General features: G+C 42.6%; 1 protein-coding gene across 7 annotated transcripts in view; it reads left to right on the forward strand.

The window, feature by feature from the left end:
* The window catches only part of RARB (retinoic acid receptor beta), a 710,885-nt gene that overhangs the window by 614,294 nt on the left and 77,106 nt on the right, over positions 1-19,485 (forward strand). For all 7 annotated transcript variants that reach the window (XM_073900914.1, XM_073900933.1, XM_025883077.2 and 4 more), the window contains one exon: positions 39-180. In XM_073900914.1, the coding sequence (XP_073757015.1) occupies positions 39-180 (142 nt within the window). The remainder of the gene's footprint in view (positions 1-38; positions 181-19,485) is intronic.

Below are 19,485 nucleotides of genomic sequence, written 5' to 3' on the forward strand. Positions count from 1 at the left end.
GTTTTACTTAGTCTTCTCATCTTCTTGCTTGCTTGCAGGGCTTTTTCCGCAGAAGTATTCAGAAGAACATGATTTACACTTGTCACCGAGATAAGAACTGTGTTATTAATAAAGTCACCAGGAATCGATGCCAATACTGTCGACTCCAGAAGTGCTTTGAAGTGGGAATGTCCAAAGAATGTAAGTGGAGGCTCAAAAAACTTTTTTTCTGTCTTTGCCTTATCTATAAATATGATTTGCTCAGCTTCCAAAATCAAGTCATGGAGGACAGGGTTCATGGAACTCAGACGTGACACTCAGGATAGATTGCCAAGGCTAGGTGTAAACAGAAGGGGCAGGAAAACAGAAGAATTGTGGGGATCTTCAGATAAAACTGGAGTGGCAGTTGCGGAAAAGGCAGGAGCTGTGTGTTGTGGATGGCAGATTTGTATTCCAGAATGGTACTAACTCCCCGTGGGCTTTGGGGCCACTAGGATCTCAGGTATATCGTACAGCCACTTAGAGACTCCATTTCCCCCATCCTGACAGTGGAAACAAGAAGTTTTGCCTGTATCCGTGAAAACAAAATGAGACGAGAGGCATGGATATTAATGGTAGTAATAGTCAGCCCTTTTTCAGAGGGAAGGGGGGGCATAAAATTTCTGTTGTGGGAGAAATATTTAGAAACTCAGTGCGTTGGCATTTTTCCAAACTTGATTTAGCCTTTTTTCCTCCCAGCCACCTCCTCCTCCAAATAATTATACATTTTTTTAATGCAAAAGAGAACATTTTAGTAAATTAAAAATTAGCGGTCCATAAACATCTATCTGATAATGGGGACTTGAAATATACATCATTTAATACAGACAGTATGTACACTCCAAAAAACCTCATTACTTACATTTCTCTCTTTGGTGCTTTCACATGGAGGAGACATGAAAGTGACAAGAAATGGCTTGGCTCAGGCAGGCCTAAGGAAGACCTAGGTCTGTGTGCCGGGTGAAGCACTCAATGTGATTGCTGCTTCTTCATTCAGCCCATGACTTGGGGATTTGGTGAAGGCAGACTGTGAGTGAGGCACTGGGCTCGTGGTGTAAGGGGGCGCTGGGGGTGCCTGAGACATGGCCCCTGCCCTCTAAAAGTATGAGACAAAAAGCCAGATACCAGGGCCCCTGGATGGCTCAGTCAAGGAATTGACTCTTGATTTAGGCTCAGGTCATGATCTCAGGGTTGGGAGATGGAGCCCTTCATCAGTCTCTGCTCTCAGCGGGGAGTCTGCTTGAGATCCTTTCTCCCGCTTCCTCTGCCCATCCCGCCACACTCCCACCCCAGCTCGTGCATGCTCTTTCTTAAAAAAAAAAAAGAAAGAAAGAAAAAAAAAGCCGGGTACTTCACCCATGATCTTACAGGCTGGTTCAAAGATGCATGTTACAGGACAGAGGCTCTTGGATTTTGGAACTGGAAAGTGTGGCCATTGGGTGGTGGGGAGACTGAGGAGGGAAAGGCCCCAGAACCAAGCAGCACTGCTCTGAGGGTGCTCAGCTGGTGGACTGGCTTTTTCCTGGAGCAGCTTCTAGAGGATGTTGCCCAGCATCCATTCCACACTTCACCTTTCCTAAATGTACCCAGGGTTTAATATGCTTTTCCATTTCTTGGGTTTCTATGCTTGAGGAAAAAAACAGCAGGATTGGGAATAATTGAGCCGACTCAAGCCAGGCATCCTATTCTGTGTCCCAGCTTGTCATATTCTGTTACTGGTTCGTGGTGTGAATTTGTAACCTAGGCCAGTCCAATGAGAATGAATTCAAAACTTGTGCTTAGTATCCATAAAAGAGAACAAGATAAATTAGTCCTGATCAAAATAAGAAATGTCTGCTCTTCAACAGATACTGTGAAATGAATGAAAACACAAGGCACACCCTAGGAGAAAGTATTTACAAATTGCACATCTGATTTAGGCTTGTATCTAGAATATACAAATCTCTGAAAATTCAATAATAAGAACGCAAATAACCCACTTTAAGAAAAAATTGTGGCCTTCAAAAATGCCAAGATTATGAGTGGCAAAGACAGACTGAAAGACTATTCCAGATTAAGAGAGACATGCCAGTTATATACAATGCAATAATCCAGATTGGATCCTGGGTCAGAGAGAAAAATAGCTATAAAGGACCTTATTGGGACAGTGAGTGAAATCTGAACATGGACTGTAGATTATAGCATTGTAATATACTGTTGTATATTATTATATACTAGGAATTGTGAATCAGATGAAGGGTGTACAGGGCTTCTTTGTACTATTCTTGTAACTTCTGAGCAAATTTGAAATTTTGTCCTAATAAAATGACCCAAAGAGAACAAAAAAACGCATGCTTAGAATATTGGGACAGTTCCTGATGCATGAGAACAAGGAAGCAAGTAGCCCCCAAGTGCTCCTACTAGCTATCCTCCAACTCCAAGGGAAGTCACCTCTAGGACAAAGCAGGCACTATGGATGGAAGAGTGGAAAGACAGACAGAAATAGGGCCGTGAATGGCATTATTGAATTGCTAAACCAACCAACCCTAAAACCTCTGCCTCCAGCTAATTTTCTTGTATTTGCCAAGAGGTGCCCCTTAAAGCAGTTGAAGTTGGGGCCTTGTTCGTATTTAGGGTCCTGATGAACAAGAATGGACTGGGTCATCAGACAGGGAAGCATCCTGCCAATCCCTCCTGGGAGAGTTTTTTTTTTTTTTTTCTTTCTCCAGAAATTTGTGTGTGTGGATGATGGGTCAGTTGACCACATCCCAGCCAGTTCTCTTTGATCCCTCCACACTTTAGAGCTCTTGAATTACTTAAAGTCAACGAATGTGAAGATACAGAGCTAATATTCACTTAGCTCAGGCCCCCCAACCCTGCCATTGAAGAGAAAAGCATGGCATTGCCCTGAAATAGCCAGATTTTTTTATATGTGTAAGTGAGACTCACAGGATGATCCCCTGACACAACATTTTTGGTCTGACATTCTGTAGACATGGCTGTCACACTGAAGTTCTGTGGGAGAATTTTAGTCTAGGCTGAAATTATAAATGAGTAAGCCAGATGTGGACTCAGGGTAAATCAGTACTTTTGCATTTATTTTGTGTGGGCTGGAGACCCATTTCCTGCTTACATTACTTAAAACCCATATCCTGCTGCTCTGTAAAAACTGGCAGCTTGGTTGCCAATTAAAAAAAAATAATGTTTACACCCACAGGAAAACTCTAGTTTCAACCCTCAAGGAACTTATCACCTTAATTAGATTTAAAAATATAGAAATGAGAAGAAAATGGGATCATTATACCCAAGTATACAAAAATAAATATATTTTCCTTAGAAGGAATTGAAGGGAAAGGAATAAACACTTGGAGTATAGAGACTGAGGGTCTAATAGGGTATTTTTAAAGTTGAAACGGAAAGAAGCAGGAAAATATGAGAATCAGTAACCAATTATACCACAGCATTCGCAACTGAAAGGAATCCAGGCATAATAGAGACTCATAGAATGTTAGAACTGAAAAAGGATCTTAGAGATTGATTTTCACTCACCTCTCTCACTTGACATAAAAGCACACCGGGACCCAGAAAGATGAAACTGTCTTCCCAGCAATCCCCAACTGGCTAAAGACAGAACCAAGATCACAGTTCAGTTCTTCCCTCTTCTTGGCCATGCTTTCTCGGCAGTACCAAGATTAGCAAGACTTGCGTTCAATTCTTGCTGTAGGTCATGAGGACTCATTAGTATGTATCAGAACTTTTGGGATGCAAGTGACAGAAAACTCAGCTCAAAGTTGGCATAAGCTTCAAACATCGGCACGGGGAACTGGACAGTCCAGAGTAACCCATATGCACCTGAGGGCTTGCGTTCCTTTTCAGGGAATGGTTCCCCTTTGCCTCCCACAACTGTTTCTTTGTGCGTTGGTTTTGTTTCCAGGAAGATTTTATAAATGGCTACTAAAGATGCCACCAACAGCGACGGCTGATAGTCTACCTGACACAAAAAGAGGCTCGGGTCCCCGTCATTCCATTAGCGCCAGGGACCTGGTTCTCATTGGCCTCACTTGGGTCGCGTGCCCCCGTACAACTGTCCCACCTTGGGGGTGCTGGAGAGGTAAACCACTGTGATTGGCTTAGGTCTGGATCACGTGCCAATCCCTGGAGCCCGGCATTGAGGTTGATCCCGCCCAAACCAGCTGGGCCAGGAGTGTGGGAGGAAAGCATCCCTAAGTAGGGAATCGGAAAGACAGAAGGTAAAAACTTACTCCATGCTCAGGAACACCCGTCAGGTCCCATGGTGCTGTTGTTCTTATTCTTTGTGCTGTTGAAGGAAAGAAAGAAACCTAAGAAGCCTATTATAGTAGTAGCTAACATAGGCTAGGTGTTTTCTATAGGCCAGGCACTACTTCACCATTTTTAATACTTTGTCCCATTCAATCCTAACAACAGCCCTGTTAGATAGATTAGTTATAATCCCTTCCTTCCCCTTTTTTGGGCAGATGTGGAAGCTTAGGTACAGAGAGGGTAATTAATTTAGGGTAACACAATGAGTAAGGGGCAGTGCTGGGATTTGGATCCCAGTAGTAATATGTACTACATACCATAAAAAGCAGCTTTTACAACTCTGACTGCCCTCTTTGATGCTATTGCAAGTGGTTAATTAAACAATAATCACACTCCTTGTTGCATATCAGAGATGTACCCCCTAGAAAGTCATGTGCAAATTTAAATTTTATAGCTCAAATTTGGTTTTCAATGTATAAGGGGATTTCCTCGTAAAAGAAATCCTTTAGTGTGGCAGATCGGAAAAGCATGATTATTTCTTCCCGTTTCTGTTCTGTAAATGCTGGTGGGTATACCTTGTATTTTCCAAGGGCTTTGTAAAACTAAGGGAGCCTTTTTGCGGAGGAATAGCTATTTGTCAAAGCACGGGATTTGAAAGCGGTCGCAGCAAGTGAAAAAAATCGATTTTCAGCAGCATTCTAAAAGTGGTACAAAAATTTATGAAGAACTTGGGGAGGAGGCAAAGGAAGCAAAATGACTCACAGTTGAGTGATGAGCTTCTGCTGGTGGGATGGGAGGCTCAGAACGATGTCAGCAGAGGAAAGTATGTGGCCCTAAAATAAGAAATAGAATAAAGGAAGACATAAAATTTGGGATTGTGAAAGAGATGTCCGGACAAGTTTATGAGACAGATAAACCACTAATTGTCCATGATGGGGAAGGAGAAGGTTTAAGATGATGCCACATAGAGACCGTAGGAGTATATAGAGAAAGCCTGACCATGTGCGTTTGGGTCAATTGCAGAAATCCAAATGAATAGTTCAAATCCTTAATCCAGGGATCAGCAAACCTTCTTAAAAGGGTCAAATAAGAAAATATTTTTGGCTTTGTGGGCCATGTGATCCCTGTGTCTATCCCAGAAGGAACCATAGAGAGTACATAAACAAAGATTGGTTGTGTTCCAATAAAACTTTATTTACAAAAACAAGCAGAGGGCTGGGTTTGGCCCAAAGGCCACACTTTGCCTACTTCTGCTTTAGGTGGCTCACCCAGTGATCACATATGCCACCTGTGGTTGCTCTGTGAGCTCATGCTCATCTCATCTCCCACTGTCATCTGCTCCTCTCCTACCAATAGGCACCCCCACTTCCAGCCACACTGGGCCATGCTGACCCACGAGCCTCACAGCTCCATGTTTCTCTGGAGGCTGTACCCTGGAATTGACTGTCTACTGCCTTCTCCTTCAGATGAGCCCCAGGAGCTGGCAGAAATGTCATTTTCTCTGGGAAGCCTCCCTTAACCCCACCCCACACTCCACGTCATTCATTCTTCCCCATGTTCCTGTAGTGCTTTGAATATACCCCCATGAGTCACAAACTTATTACAGTGTGACTCTTCACACAACACTGAGGCTCCCTCTCTTGATTGATTATAAACTCCTAAAAGGCAAAAGGCAGGCATCATGTCTTCCTCACCTTGTAGCCCTGAGGTTAGCATGATGCTTTGCTCAGTGAAGTTAGACTGGTCAGGTGGTTAAATGTGACTATTCATTTGTTTAAATTTTAAGTGGGCCCTACCACCAACAGGGGACTTGAACTCATGACCCCAGGATCAAGAGTCCAATGCTCCACCAACTGAGCCAGCCAGGTGCCCCTCGATGTGGCTATTTTAAAAGACAACAGCCAAATCCAACATGTCCCCCTAGCTTCCCTTCCTGAAAAGGTGTCAGGCACAAAGCAGTTCTGGGTATGCATGCCTCAGCCCTTCACTTACCTGCTGTGGGCCCAGAACAAGTTCTGCAGCTTCTTTGGGATTGTGTTTTCTACCTGGGTAAGAGGAACTTTAGTATTGACTGACAGCCTAGGCATGATGTGAGAACTGATGCTTTTAATCCTGTTTAGACAACAGGGTTTCTCCAATCTTCTTCCTCTTGCCAGTTCTCTCCCCTAGAGGACATTAGATCTTCTGGTGGATTTGCTGTCGAAAATGGTTGAGCTGAACAGGCATCTTGGGTAACTGTGCGTGGCAAAAGCCCAAAAAGGCGGAGAGGTTAACATGGACAAGTGGTGGGATTTGGGGCTCACTTGGCCAGTTCTAGGCCATCAGGTTGCTCACTGACAAAAAGGGGGATCCAAGGATGGGCCAGACATTGGGGTCAGGAGGCCAAGAGGAAAATGAAAGATACGGAACAGGCCAGAATCAAGACTCATGGGCCATGATAAAGGGAAAGTGGTGGGCTCTGGATGCTTCTAACATTTGACCAGGTTCCTCTGGACCTCTGGCCTTCCAGATGGGATGCCCTTGCCCCATGTCTGTAACAGAAACACTGCGGAGGTTACTGTGCCTGCCATCCCCATTCTATTGCTTTTCTTTCTGAAAAACCCCGGGCACTAATTCACAAAGGAACCTCTTCATATTGCCTTTGAGCTTATGTTTATGTGGGCCATGCTTTTTGAGTGGTGGGCAAAACATGTCTTTGACTTTGCTTGAGAATGCTGTTCAGCGTTGATTTCACAACAATTTTGCCCCCCCGTGACAGTTGCATGAGTATATTTGTAGAATAAAGCAGTTGTGAATAATCTCTGAATTTGGGAATCCCTGAGTGCTCGTTGATACCTTCTCATTTGGGGCATATTGAGCTTAAAAAACAGCTTTTTATAAAGTCTTTAAATTCTGATTTATCCCTCAGACACGAACGTCCCCACGGGTCGATTGGCTAGAATGAATGTGCTTAGCGCGGACACTTTGATACCTCCACGAGAGCTTTCTGTTGTTCTGTGTTTCGTTTCCCCTCTACTGTTAAACTTACATTAAAACAAACCTTTTGGATTAAAGGCACTTAACCTCGGTTAAAATCACTACTGTTGAGGCGCAAATTATATCGATGTGCTCATTGGTTCTATGGCTGGATTTTACTGGCTTTAGAACGAGGAAATTCATATTGTAGGTTGCCCTGTGTACTTGGGAAATTATATAAAAATCATCATCAGGGCACTTAATGTCCTTCTAATTTTAGTTTATTTCTTCATTTGTTCCCATGTTGCGTCCTGGCCTGTTACTGCCTTCCCAAGGTTCAGCGTGAGCATTTTGTTCTGTTGCACCAAGAGGCAGCGTTAACCCCGCCCCTCTCCTTTTCACCCTGCGTGCACACACACACACAAATCCCCACAGGGCCCCCCAAAAGTAAAAGAAAGGCTGGAAACTTTATACTTTTGTATCTAAAAATGTTGCAGAAGCTGGAAAGTAAAAATCTGCTGTCCCTTTCCACTTGCCAAATGTTACTGTTTTCCTGCATCTGTTCAGGAGATTAAAAAAACCCAATTCCGTTTGGGCACTGGCAGCCCAGTGATGTCAATGCCACTGTGGGACTTCAGGCCCATTAACACTCAGACTGCAAAGGAAGTATTAAAATTCCTTCAGCTTTACTAACACATTTCTCCCTGCAGCCTGGCTCCTGGAAAAGGGACGCTCAGCACATTCTCACCTCAGAAAAAGGAGAAATTTCCGTGACACACAGGACAGAGCCGAGCAAAGGAACAAAGGGCTTTGAAGTGAGCCTGAGCTGGGTTCAAATCCGACCTTGCCCTCTGGCTGCCGCATTCTTGGCAAGAGGTGTCATTTCGTTTCAAGTGCAAGGAGCTAACCTACAGCGTGGGGCAACCTTGCTGGATTGTTTCATGCATCACCCCTTAGGAGGATGATGCATTTAGCACCCTGCGTGGCACACAGTAGGTCCTAAATAATGATCGCTGTTCTCCCAGGGAGATTCTTCCTCTGGTGGTGACATGGGCTCTGTTCTGTGCTCTGGTTGCTGCTGCCACAGCTGCTTTTTATTTTAATAACTACACAGCCCAGCTCTTCCTCCAGGAGAAAAGTGAAGGGCAGAGGCTCTCGTCATTTTGAATTGTTTATAACACCACTGTGTAGATATACAGCCCCAAATATTATGTTAAAGCTTGCAGGCATAGTTTCTAAAATAAATATCCGCCTTCCTCGGCTACTGGAAACTGGGAGGCAGATGGCTCATTTGCCCGGAGATGCTGGGACATGTGTAATCAGAGAATGGGATGGGATCCTGGGTATCGTGGAACCCAACTCCATGGGGAAAACCGAACTGGGGTGTTAGAAAGGACGCCTGAGCCCCTCCCCACATCAGTCAGCTCAAGGTGAGGCCATCAGGGTGTCCTGGGCAGCATCCACTTGGCACCGGATCACCAAGGAAGCAAAGTCTCTTACACTCCCTGCTTCCTCCTTTGTTTGCCGCTAGGGTACCTTCCATCTCTCTCCACCCTTTATTTGGGACTCTGTGGCCCACCTTCCCTGAGTCCATCATCTCCCTTCTCCCAACCAAATCTTACCCCTGGCCTGCTTGTGCAGTCAGCCACATGGCAGGAGGGACATGGGTGATAATAGGGCAGTCGGTGGTCCCAGAGTGCTTTACCAGCGGCAGAGTCTCCCAAGACGTTGGGTCATCCCACACGGCAGGTGGAACAGGAATAGTATTTGGATCCTGGGGGTCCTGACGTTCAGAGAGCCTAAGAGACCTGCTTGCCGGCACACTGCTGGCTTTAAGCCATGGGTCCTCATTCCAGTTCCTGGGAGCTTTTCAACTATACCTCCCTTCTCTAATGACACCGATCTGCTGTGGATTTAATGCTACCCCATTTCAGTATCTTCACCCACCTTTGCTCCCAAATCGCATTTTCTATCATGTATTATTTAATTTCACGTATTATGTACAAGTTCAGGACAGTGTTTTCCCCAGAGTAAATTCTGCACACAGCCTACAAGAAACCTAATTTGGGGGAGCACTAAACTTCGTATGCAATCATCTCAAATCGGAGAGTGATAAAGTCAGTCCCTTTTCCGTATTCGTTCGATCTTTGTATTACTGATGAGAAAATCTGAGTTCAATGCCAGTACATCCTTAATTCATACCTCGTAAACCTTTGCTACTCCCTCTTTCTAATAGAGGACAAGCAGCTGTACCTAGTTAGGACGAGGTTTTATTTATTTATTTTGGAGGTGTGCAAACTGTCCTACGTGGCCAGACAGTACATAGTTGAAGCCTCACAGGTCCTTCAGTGTGTGTTGCTACTGCTTGACTCTCCCACTGCGGCGCGAAAGCTTCGTGAAAGAGCGTGGCTTTGTTCCAGTAAAACTTTATTGAGGCAGTCAACCTGAAAACCCTGTTTATTTTTTACTCTTAACTCCTATTTATGTCAGACAATACTGCTTTTACCTTCACAGCAGTAATATAAAGTTCTGTAAATTTTATTTAAGCAAAAAAAAAAAATCAATTGGAAATCCTTAGAGTGGCCTATATGTGAAATATCATGAAGGGGGTTCTACATGTTGATCGGTCAGGTGTTCCTGTATCTTGACAGGAATGGAACGGACTCTGGGGGAGCCTCAGCCCCCTGCAGAGCTCCCTGTAGTGCTTCAGTTGTTGGTCAGTAGCCCACTGACCTGCCTTTGTCTTGCTCGGGCCCCCTCAGCCCTTCCCCCATCCTGAGCTGTGGGCAGCTGAGTCTTGCTTTCTTGGATCCTCCGGCTTCAGTCCTGTCCTTATACAACAAAGGGTCACTGAAGGGGTGGATCTGTCCTGGTGGGATTTCAAGGATCATGTGAACTGGTAGAAGGAATATGAGGAACAGGGGAGACCTCAAGTTGCACTGTTTACTCCCCCTTCTGAAGAGCAGCGGGGTAAGTAAGGTAACTGTGGCTTAAAGCGCAGACTTGAGGGACAGTATGGATTCTGGTCCCGGCCCACCACTCACGTAGCTGTGTGATCTCAGGTTACTTAGCATCTCTGTGCCCCTGTTCCTTGTCTGTGGCACCAAGATGACAATAGTACCTACCTCATATGGCTGTGGTAAGGAATACATGAATTAATTTATGGCAGGAACTGAAGGCCTTTCTTAGCTAAGCGTTAAGCTCCTGTTGTTCTTCCTCCTGCTAGGATAATGATCCATTCTGGCCTCAGCAGTAGAGTCCTTCGTGACTATACAGAACAGCTGATGCTCCTTATGGTCCAGTGGTCCATTTACTCGAAACAAAAGATACTCTTAAATTTGACATTTGTCCTTGGGGCTCAGGCCTAACACCCACAAAGCAAAGTGTCATCTCTGAGCCAGATAATCCCATGCTGGGATTCATGGCCCGTCCTCACTTACAGAATCCCTTCCAAGTGTATCATCATGGGCAGGGCCCTGCACAGCTGGCTCAGCCTGCCCCAGCCTGCCCAGGACACTGACCTCCTGTCATGCTCCCCAAAATGCACCCCCCGACACACTAGTCACTGCTGACTACTCAGCATGCCTGTCATGGGTGTGTGCGCTGATCTTTCTGCCTGTGATGCCCATCCCCAGCTTTACCTCCCACGCCTCTTTGAAGCCACCTTTCTCCTAAGTATGCACCCCCATTTCTCTAGTAACAAGAAGCAGGTGTGGGTCACCCTCAGCTCTCAACAGTGTGATGTGTTACAGTGTGGCACCTCTGTTTGGTGACTTTGAAAGTCAGACTTGCTTTTGAGTCCAGGAGGTAGGTAGCAGTGTGTGTGTGTGTGTTTACAAGAGAAAATAAGAAAACATACACAGTTGTTCTCTACACTCACTGTGAGCATCTTGAGGGCAGGCACAGAGCCTCATTCCTATCTGAATCCTCAACTGAAAGCCCAGTACCTGTACCTAATAGATATCTCTGGAATGAGCAATTGAGGAGTACAAATTCTGAATCAGGAACTTTCGTCTGATCTTTCCAAGAGTTAGAAATTTAAATCTGGTCCCACTGACACGATGAGCCTGTTTTTCCCTTTTGCGGCCTTCCCTAAACGTGCACCATATGAATTCTAGCACATAATCCCTTGCATGACAAGGAGTCTCACCGTTGCCTGGGTCCGTGGTGGACGTAACCAGATGGAGCTTGTAAATAAGTCCTGACAGGGAAGATTTGCTCTCTCTCAAAACGGTACACACATACACACCATATTTCAGCAAATCTATAATTTGTTAAGGCGCACTATTATTTTATGTTCCACTAAAAACAAAACAGCAATTAAACGAGGGCATGCCAACGATTGCAAGACAGGTGGCAATTTCAGAGAGGGAGAAACCAGATACGAGCCCTGTAAGAAAAGGCAGCATCTCACATTCTGGGCTGGAAATATTCTGTGTTTCCATCTTAAGCTGTTTTTCATTCTGCTTTAAATAGACATTGATAAAACCTCAGTGCCCAAAGACAATCCCCGGCCCAGAGTTGACTGAATAAATATGCAAGTGCTTCTAAAATAGCTGGCAGGGAGCCCTTTGTTTGGAAACAAATGTCTCCATGAAAATAGCAACCCGAAATTTCCCCGCAGTCCCTGTGTTCTGGGGCGATGAACATGGCCCTTTAAGTACCTTCTCCCAGTGACAGCAATTCTCTGGAGGGTGGCTACCTAAATTGCTCAATAAATCCGTGCATAGAGTATGGTCTGAATTTGCTCTTCCTGGAGTGGTATTGAGCACTTAAACCGGTTTCTTCTCCCTCTGCTATCGAAAAATATTAACTCTCACAGTTAGGTTATTTCTCTCATCTGTCTCCCTTTAAAGCTGGAAAACAAAGAGTTGAGCAATTATTCGATGAACTAGATTAATGGAGACAGGCATCTTTTTATACTGGGACCGAGGAGAGCAAACACCCTATTTCCTCACGAGGAAGAATGTTTTTGTCCCAAATTCACACTTGATTGTCCCAGCACTTCATTTCACCAACATAAAATACCTACCTGACTTTTAAACATTTCTGATGGTTTTATCTTCAGAATAATTTTAGGGCAGAAGTGTTATGTTTTGATGTTGCAGAATGCAAGTCCCTCATTTTTCTTGTTTTTCAGGGCGGGATGTTTTATGACATTACTTGCTCAGGCTTATAAAACAGTGTTTTGATTCCACAACATTGTTTAAACCTGTTTTAAAATAGCACTAAGGAATTCCACTGGCGTTTCAAAATGGATCCACTTAGGAGCTGGTCATATGATACGGCTCTTCCAAAGGGAAAGATAAAAGTTGCTTCTAGTAAACTCTGTCAACTCAGGGGATTTAATGAGGACAGGAAGAGAATCAAGTGCAAAACGTAATGAGTGAAGGATTCCCACTTTGTGTCCTGGAAGTTGTGGGACTAAGCGCTTGAACAATTTTAAGACTAAATGGAAACTTGGCTTGGGTGCCCTTGGACTCTGAGATCTCAGAAATGTGAAAATATGCAGGCTCAGAATGTATTCCCCTCCCCGCCCCCACCAGTGGATGGGGCCCAGTGAGTTATTTCTGGAAGAGAGACATCAGGACTTCCTCCTGCCTCCTGGGGCTGAGCAAACTCTTGGAGATGGCTTTCCCCAGCATGATGATGGGATGCAGGTCCACAGAATGCAAAGCCCCATTTTGTTTTTACAAATAGTGCCTTTTACAAGGCTCCGGGTGCCTGAATAACAGAATTATGTCTGTGAAATTGAAATGTGGGTGCTTTCCTCCTCCCGAAACTCTGACATTCGAAGGACTGACAACACCAAGTGTTGGTGAGATGTAAAGCAACTGGAACTCACTTATGTGACTGGTAAGTATAAATCAAGCCAAAGTTTGGCAATAGCCCCTGAAGCTAAACATACCAGGGTGGCTCAGTAATTCTAGTCCTGGGAACATCTTCAGAAGAAATGTGTGCATAGACCCACCAAAAAATAGATACAAGAATGTCCACAGCAGCTTATTAATAATAGCCAAGCCCTGGAAACTACCCATATATCCATCAGCCGTAGAATGTGTCAATAAATTGTGACATATTCAAATAATGGAATATTCATAAAAAAGGAACGATCTACTGCTAAGTGCGGCAGCCGGGATGAATCTCATAGACATAATGCTGAATAAAAGAACTCAGAATAAAAGAGAACATTCTTTATAATTCCATTCATATAAATATTGAGAATGAGCAAAACTAATCAGTGTGATGGAGGTGAGTGTGGTGGTCACTCTTGGGACTCGCAAGGGGTACCTAGGAGCCTCGTGATGTGCTGAACGTTCTAATCCTTAACTGCTATATGCTTAACTGTGTCTGTAATGTCTTATCCTCAGTCAAAAAGAAAAAAAAAGTTGGAAATGTGGGAGGAGTGCTGGAGAGCGCCATGCCATCCTGTGCATACAGAAGCTGTGTTCTCACAGATGAGAAGTGTAATATCCTCTCGTTAAAAGAATCCCCTTCCCTTTCAACACATTAAATTATCTCCAGAAAATGTATTGACCTTTCTGCCTTTGCCTTTTCTTCTCATTTGGGACCTTTTTCAGTTGCAACTTTGAATGCGTATGGAGCACAGAGATGGGATGTTATCCCTGATTTACTCTGAGTTCTCTGAGGATGGTTATATAATACCTGTAATCCCATCAACGCACCTAAAGAGCTTCTCCCTTTGGTGCCATGCACTGCAAATTAATAGCCCATGGATCCATTTACAGCTTGTTGTGTTTTGGAAAACTGTTTCAGCCATCAAATAGTAAAAGGGCTTTTAAAAAGATGAGAGTTGTTATTTTTAAATGTTAAATCAGCAGTCGTATCAGTAATTCCTCTCAGATATGTAGTATGACCAAAATTGACTTATGAAGCTATGTGGATTCTGACTTAATAATTAACTGACTGTCCCCTTTTTTCCATAATGCAAAAAAAAAAAAAACCCACAAAGATGTCTTTTCATTTTGATTCATTCATTATAGGCAAATTTGTGAAGGTTTGACTCATAGAATAGACAACATACTTTTTCTTTTCTTTTCTTTTCTTTCTTTTTTTTTTTTTTTTTTTTACAGGCTTCAGAGTCATTTCTCTGTGAGACTCTTCACATTTAAAGAAAGAGTTCTGGATTTACAGAAAGTCTGTCTTAATTTCCTTGTCCTTTTTATTATTTTTAAAAGTATTTAATATATACTGACAGAAAAGAAGACAGTAAAAATTGCTTCTTTTCCTAATACCCATTGGCAGTGGAACAATTCAGCATCAGAAATTTAGACATAAAGACATGGGTTCGGTGGGATGGTACATCAGAGCTCATTTAGGATATAGAATATGACTTTAAACATATCAAAACTAATGGAAGTAGCATTTCTGTAGATTGATAAATATAAACTCCAACCCTTTGTATAGATATATATATATATATATTTTTTAAAGATTTTATTTATTTGACAGAGAGACAGCGAGAGAGGGAACACAAGCAGGGGGAATGAGGGAGGAGGAAGCAGGCTCCCCTCTGAGCAGGAAGTCCAACACGGGGCTCGATCCCAGGACCCTGGGATCATGACCCAAGCCGAAGGCAGATGCTTAACGACTGAGCCACCCAGGCGCCCCACAGAGATATATTTATCTCTCAGTGCCATATTCAAAGAATGCAAAGGAGTTTTAAACAGTATTGTTAGAAGCCTCTGGGTGGCTCAGTCAGTTAGGTGTATGACTCTTGGTTTCAGCTCAGGTCATTATTATCTCATGGGTTGTGAGATCGAGCCCCACATTGGGCTCTGCCCTCATCAGGGTGTCTGCTTAAAGATTCTCTCCCCCTACCTCTACCTCCACTTGTACATGCTCTCTCTCTTTCTCTATATTGTTTCTTTAAAAAAAGTATTTTTAAAAAGGTTACAACTCAACAATAAGACAACCCATTTTTTAAATGGGCAGTAGATTTTTCAAGAGACATTTTATTTATTCATTCATTTATTTATTTTTAAAGGTTTATTTGTCAGAGAGAGAGCGAGTGAGCACAAGCAGGGGAAGTGGCAAGTGGAGAGAGAAGTAGGCTCCCCACTGAGCAAGGTGCCCGATGTGGGACTTGATCCTAGGACCCTGGGCTCATGACCTGAGCTGAAGGCAGACGCTTAACTGAGTGAGCCACCCAGGCGTCCCTTGAAGAGACATTTAAGCAAAAAAAATAAACTAATGGTCACTAAGCAGATGAAATGATCCTCAGTATCTTTAGTCATTGGGGAAATACAAATTAAAACCACATTGAGATATCACTCCACACCCACATCAGAAAGACAATAACAGATGTTGGCAAAGTTAAGCAGAAATTTGGACCCTTGCACACTGCTGATGGGGGTGTACAATGGTGGTAAAATGGTGAAGCCACTTTGGAAAATAGTTTGGCAGTTCCTCAAAAAATTAGACCTAGAGCTTATTGTATAAGCCATCAAACCTCCTAGGTGTTTACCTAGGAGAAATGAAAACATGCGTCCACACAAAGACTTGAGAGGAATGTTCACAGCAGCGCATTATTCATAATAGCCCAAAGTAGAAACAACTGAAATGTCAATTAAGGAAGAGACAAATTGTACATGCATGCAGTGGACTACTCAGCCATAAAAAGGAATGACGTACTGATACGTAGTACGACATGGAAGACCCTGGAAGACATTCCGCTAGGTGAAAGAAGCCAGACACACAAGGCTACAGACTATGAATTCACTTATATAAAATGTTTGGAATAGGCAAATTTATAGAGACAAAGTATATTATAGTTACCAGAGAGGCTGGAGAGATTAGGGAATGGAGAGTGATTGCTAATGGGATTCTTTTGAGGGAGGAGGTATTACAACTTCAGGAATATAATAAAAACCACTGAATTTCACACTTTTAAAAGTATGACCTCTCTATAGCATGTGAATTATATTTTAATTTAAACAACAACAACCACAGGACTAAAAAAAAAAAATGTTAGGCTGATTGAGTTAAGAGAAAAGAGGAAAATGAACTTTGGAGTCAGATGAGGCCACTGAGGTGTGTGTATATTAGACAAGGTTCCCATTTGGTTTGGTGTTCTTGGTAGAGCAAAACAGGGATGAAGTCAGTAGCAGGATTCTTGGTGTCCACAAGATGAAAACAGCCTCATTATGCAGAAGAATCACAGATTTTCCAGACACTGATGTTGGAGATGAATTTCTCTCGTGAGTCCTTATAAAGAGAGTACTGGGAGATGTCATTTAGGATGTCCTTGACATTTTTCGTTGCTCTTCCTTGGGACATCCTTCCACGTAGTTAAGCCTCATCTGTTTTCCAGATTGGAATAAAAAGAGCAAAGAAAAGCAAGACAATCTGTAGGACCCTAGATTCCAAAAGAAATAATTATGGAAGTGAAATTAAAGAGTCAATAAAGATTGTCACCTCAAAACAAGGGTTGGCCCTCCTCCGCGTTCAATTTCAAATTTTATTGTTTAAAAGCTTTCTCCTTCAAATACTGCCTTTCTGGGTATCTCCTCAGTTTCTTTTCGATCTTCCCTTTTAAGGCAAAAAATCAATAATATCTTAGAATTTTTCTCTTTATTAAGGTATGATTTACATATCTTAATGGTACAGACCTTAAGTATACTGTTTAATAAGTCTTGATAAAGGTGTATATCCTTCTAAACACCTTTCAGGTCAAGATATTAGAAAGAGACTAAGGGAACTTTCTGGGTTTGGAACATTACCTGTCTTGATTTTGGTGGTGGTTACGCTTGAAGGTAGACCGTTCTGATGTCTCCCGCCAGAGATTAGTTTTGCCTGTTGAATTTCATCTGCATGCAGTCATAGTCTACGCTCTTTTGTGTTCCGTGTTTTTCATTCATTATGTGTGTAGGATTTTTCAATATCAGTGCACATATCGGTTATTTGCTCCGTATTTTGCTGAGTAGTATTCCATTTTATAGATACACAGTTCTCACCTCAGTGGATGTTTGGGTTGTTTCCAGTTTGGAGCTATTATAATTAAAACTGTCATGAAGATCCTTGTACATGCTTTGTGGGGGACATAAACGCTTACCTTTCTTAGGTACATACTCGGGAGTAGAATTACTGGGTCATAGGGGCATGTGCGCTTCGTTTTATTAAAAATGGCCAGTTTTCCAAAGGTTTTACCTACCATTTATACCCCATCAGCAGTCTACGTGAATTCTGGTTGTTTCACATCCTTGCCAAGCCTTGGTATTTCAGTCTTTTTAATTTTGACATCCTATTGGATATGAAATGATATCTCATTAGTGGTGGTTGTTTGAATCTTCCTGAGGACTGATAACACTGCATTTCTTTTTAATTTAGCAAAAACTCAACCTCTTGTTAAATTAGAAAATATAAAACAAAACTGTGCATACATAGTTTGATCTCCTCTTTGTAAAAACAAAGCTTGGAAGATATAGCTCAATATGTTAAAAGCTATTACCATATTTTTTGAGCTTATCTGTGTTGTCATTTTATTATTTGTTAGTTTGTGACAAAGAAGAAAAGCTATTCTTTTAAGAAAAGAGGTTAACTCTTAGATTGATTGAGGTAGAACTTCTGTTTTCCCAATTGTCTAGCACTTGAGGCTAAGTAACGTTGGGTATCGACAGCGCTTTAGACAGAGATGGTTGAGAAAATAGACGCCGGCACTGTTTTTGCATTTGTCTGTTTCCCCAGCAAGGGACAAATCCATTTCCATACATTCAGACATCTTGATTTCTGAGGATCACATCCATTTTTACCTCAATTTAATAGGCCATAAATCAGGGGTCAGCGGACTTAAGCCTGTAAGCCAAATCTGGCCCTCTGCCTGTTTTGATCAATAAAATTTTATTGGAATACAGCCACATACATTCATTTACATATTATCTACAGCTGCTTCCGTGCTATAACACAATTGAGTAGTTGGGATAGAGACCATACAGACTGCAAAGTCTAAAATATTTACTGTCTGGTCCTTTCAAAAGGAGTTTGCCAGCCCCTGCCATAATCCATTCACTCTCATTAAATTTTCTATTTTAATTCAGTCACCAGTTACGAGAGTTTAGTTGCATGCCAGACATGTGTGCCGTTTGTAACTGCACCTTCGTTACTGTCCACTTCGTATAAGCTGCTAGTGGTTATGTGCCTTACAATCATATCGCAGTAATTCAGTAGGGACCACGTCTAATTTCAACTTTAGACTGGAAATTCATAAACAAATTCTCAGAAATTCATAAACAAATTCTCAGCATCACCCCAAAATCTTTTCACGTTAGAGGAAGGAAAATTAAAAGGATTTTGTTCTGGATAGAAATGTAGCGAATTATAAAGCCATCTCTCTTCTTTGAACACACAAATGTGAACTTAAGCATCCAACTGATAACTCTTTTTAAGAGTTATACTTTTTATTTTATTTTATTTCTATTATACTTTTTAAGGTATAATAAGTAGTGACTGAATATATGAGCTTGATTTTCTTTTTTTTTTTTAAGATTTTATTTATTTATTTGACAGAGAGAGACACAGCCAGAGAGGAAACACAAGCAGGGGGAGTGGGAGAGGGAGAAGCAGGCTCCTGCCTAGCAGGGAGCCCGATGCAGGGCTTGATCCCAGGACCCTGGGATCATGACCTGAGCCAAACGCAGACCCTTAACGACTGAGCCACCCAGGCACCCCTGAGCTTGATTTTCTTATCTAGAAATTGTCTCTGAAAGCAGTTGTAGGAGAGAGAGTAATGTGAGCAGTAGCACCAGAGTTGGAACAGGTACTTCCCAGAATGACTTCTCTTTGTCTAAATGGTCACATGGTGTATTAAACCGCATACGGTATATATAATGAAATGCTTTAACACTTACATCCACTTGTGACAAACATATTACTCTATACCGGCGCCTTTTCTAAACTATCAAAGAGGAACTTAAAACAAAGACCCTAAATAAACTAGCATGGTGTCCGGGCCCATTGTAAAGACAGACTCGAAGGTAGAAGAACAGCCACTGCCTCTGTTTTATAACTTTTAATATGAAGATATACATTCCTACTCTTTCCACTAGATATCTAAGGAGTTTGTGAGAATAAAATCTCAAGAGTAGGAAAACCTGTGAAAGTACTCTGATGAAGCCACCTGCTTGAGAAACAGCGGACGTAATTGTGGTGAGTTTTATTGGCCCCCGGCTACCGAGGTAGCCCCCATCGGAGGACAGGGCAGGACTTGTCACCTCAAATCCCATCACCCACGAC

This window comes from Callorhinus ursinus, unplaced genomic scaffold, assembly GCF_003265705.2.
Source record: "Callorhinus ursinus isolate GAN/ISIS: 27379988/994484 unplaced genomic scaffold, GSC_fseal_2.0 scaffold1, whole genome shotgun sequence".
NCBI lineage: Eukaryota > Metazoa > Chordata > Mammalia > Carnivora > Otariidae > Callorhinus > Callorhinus ursinus.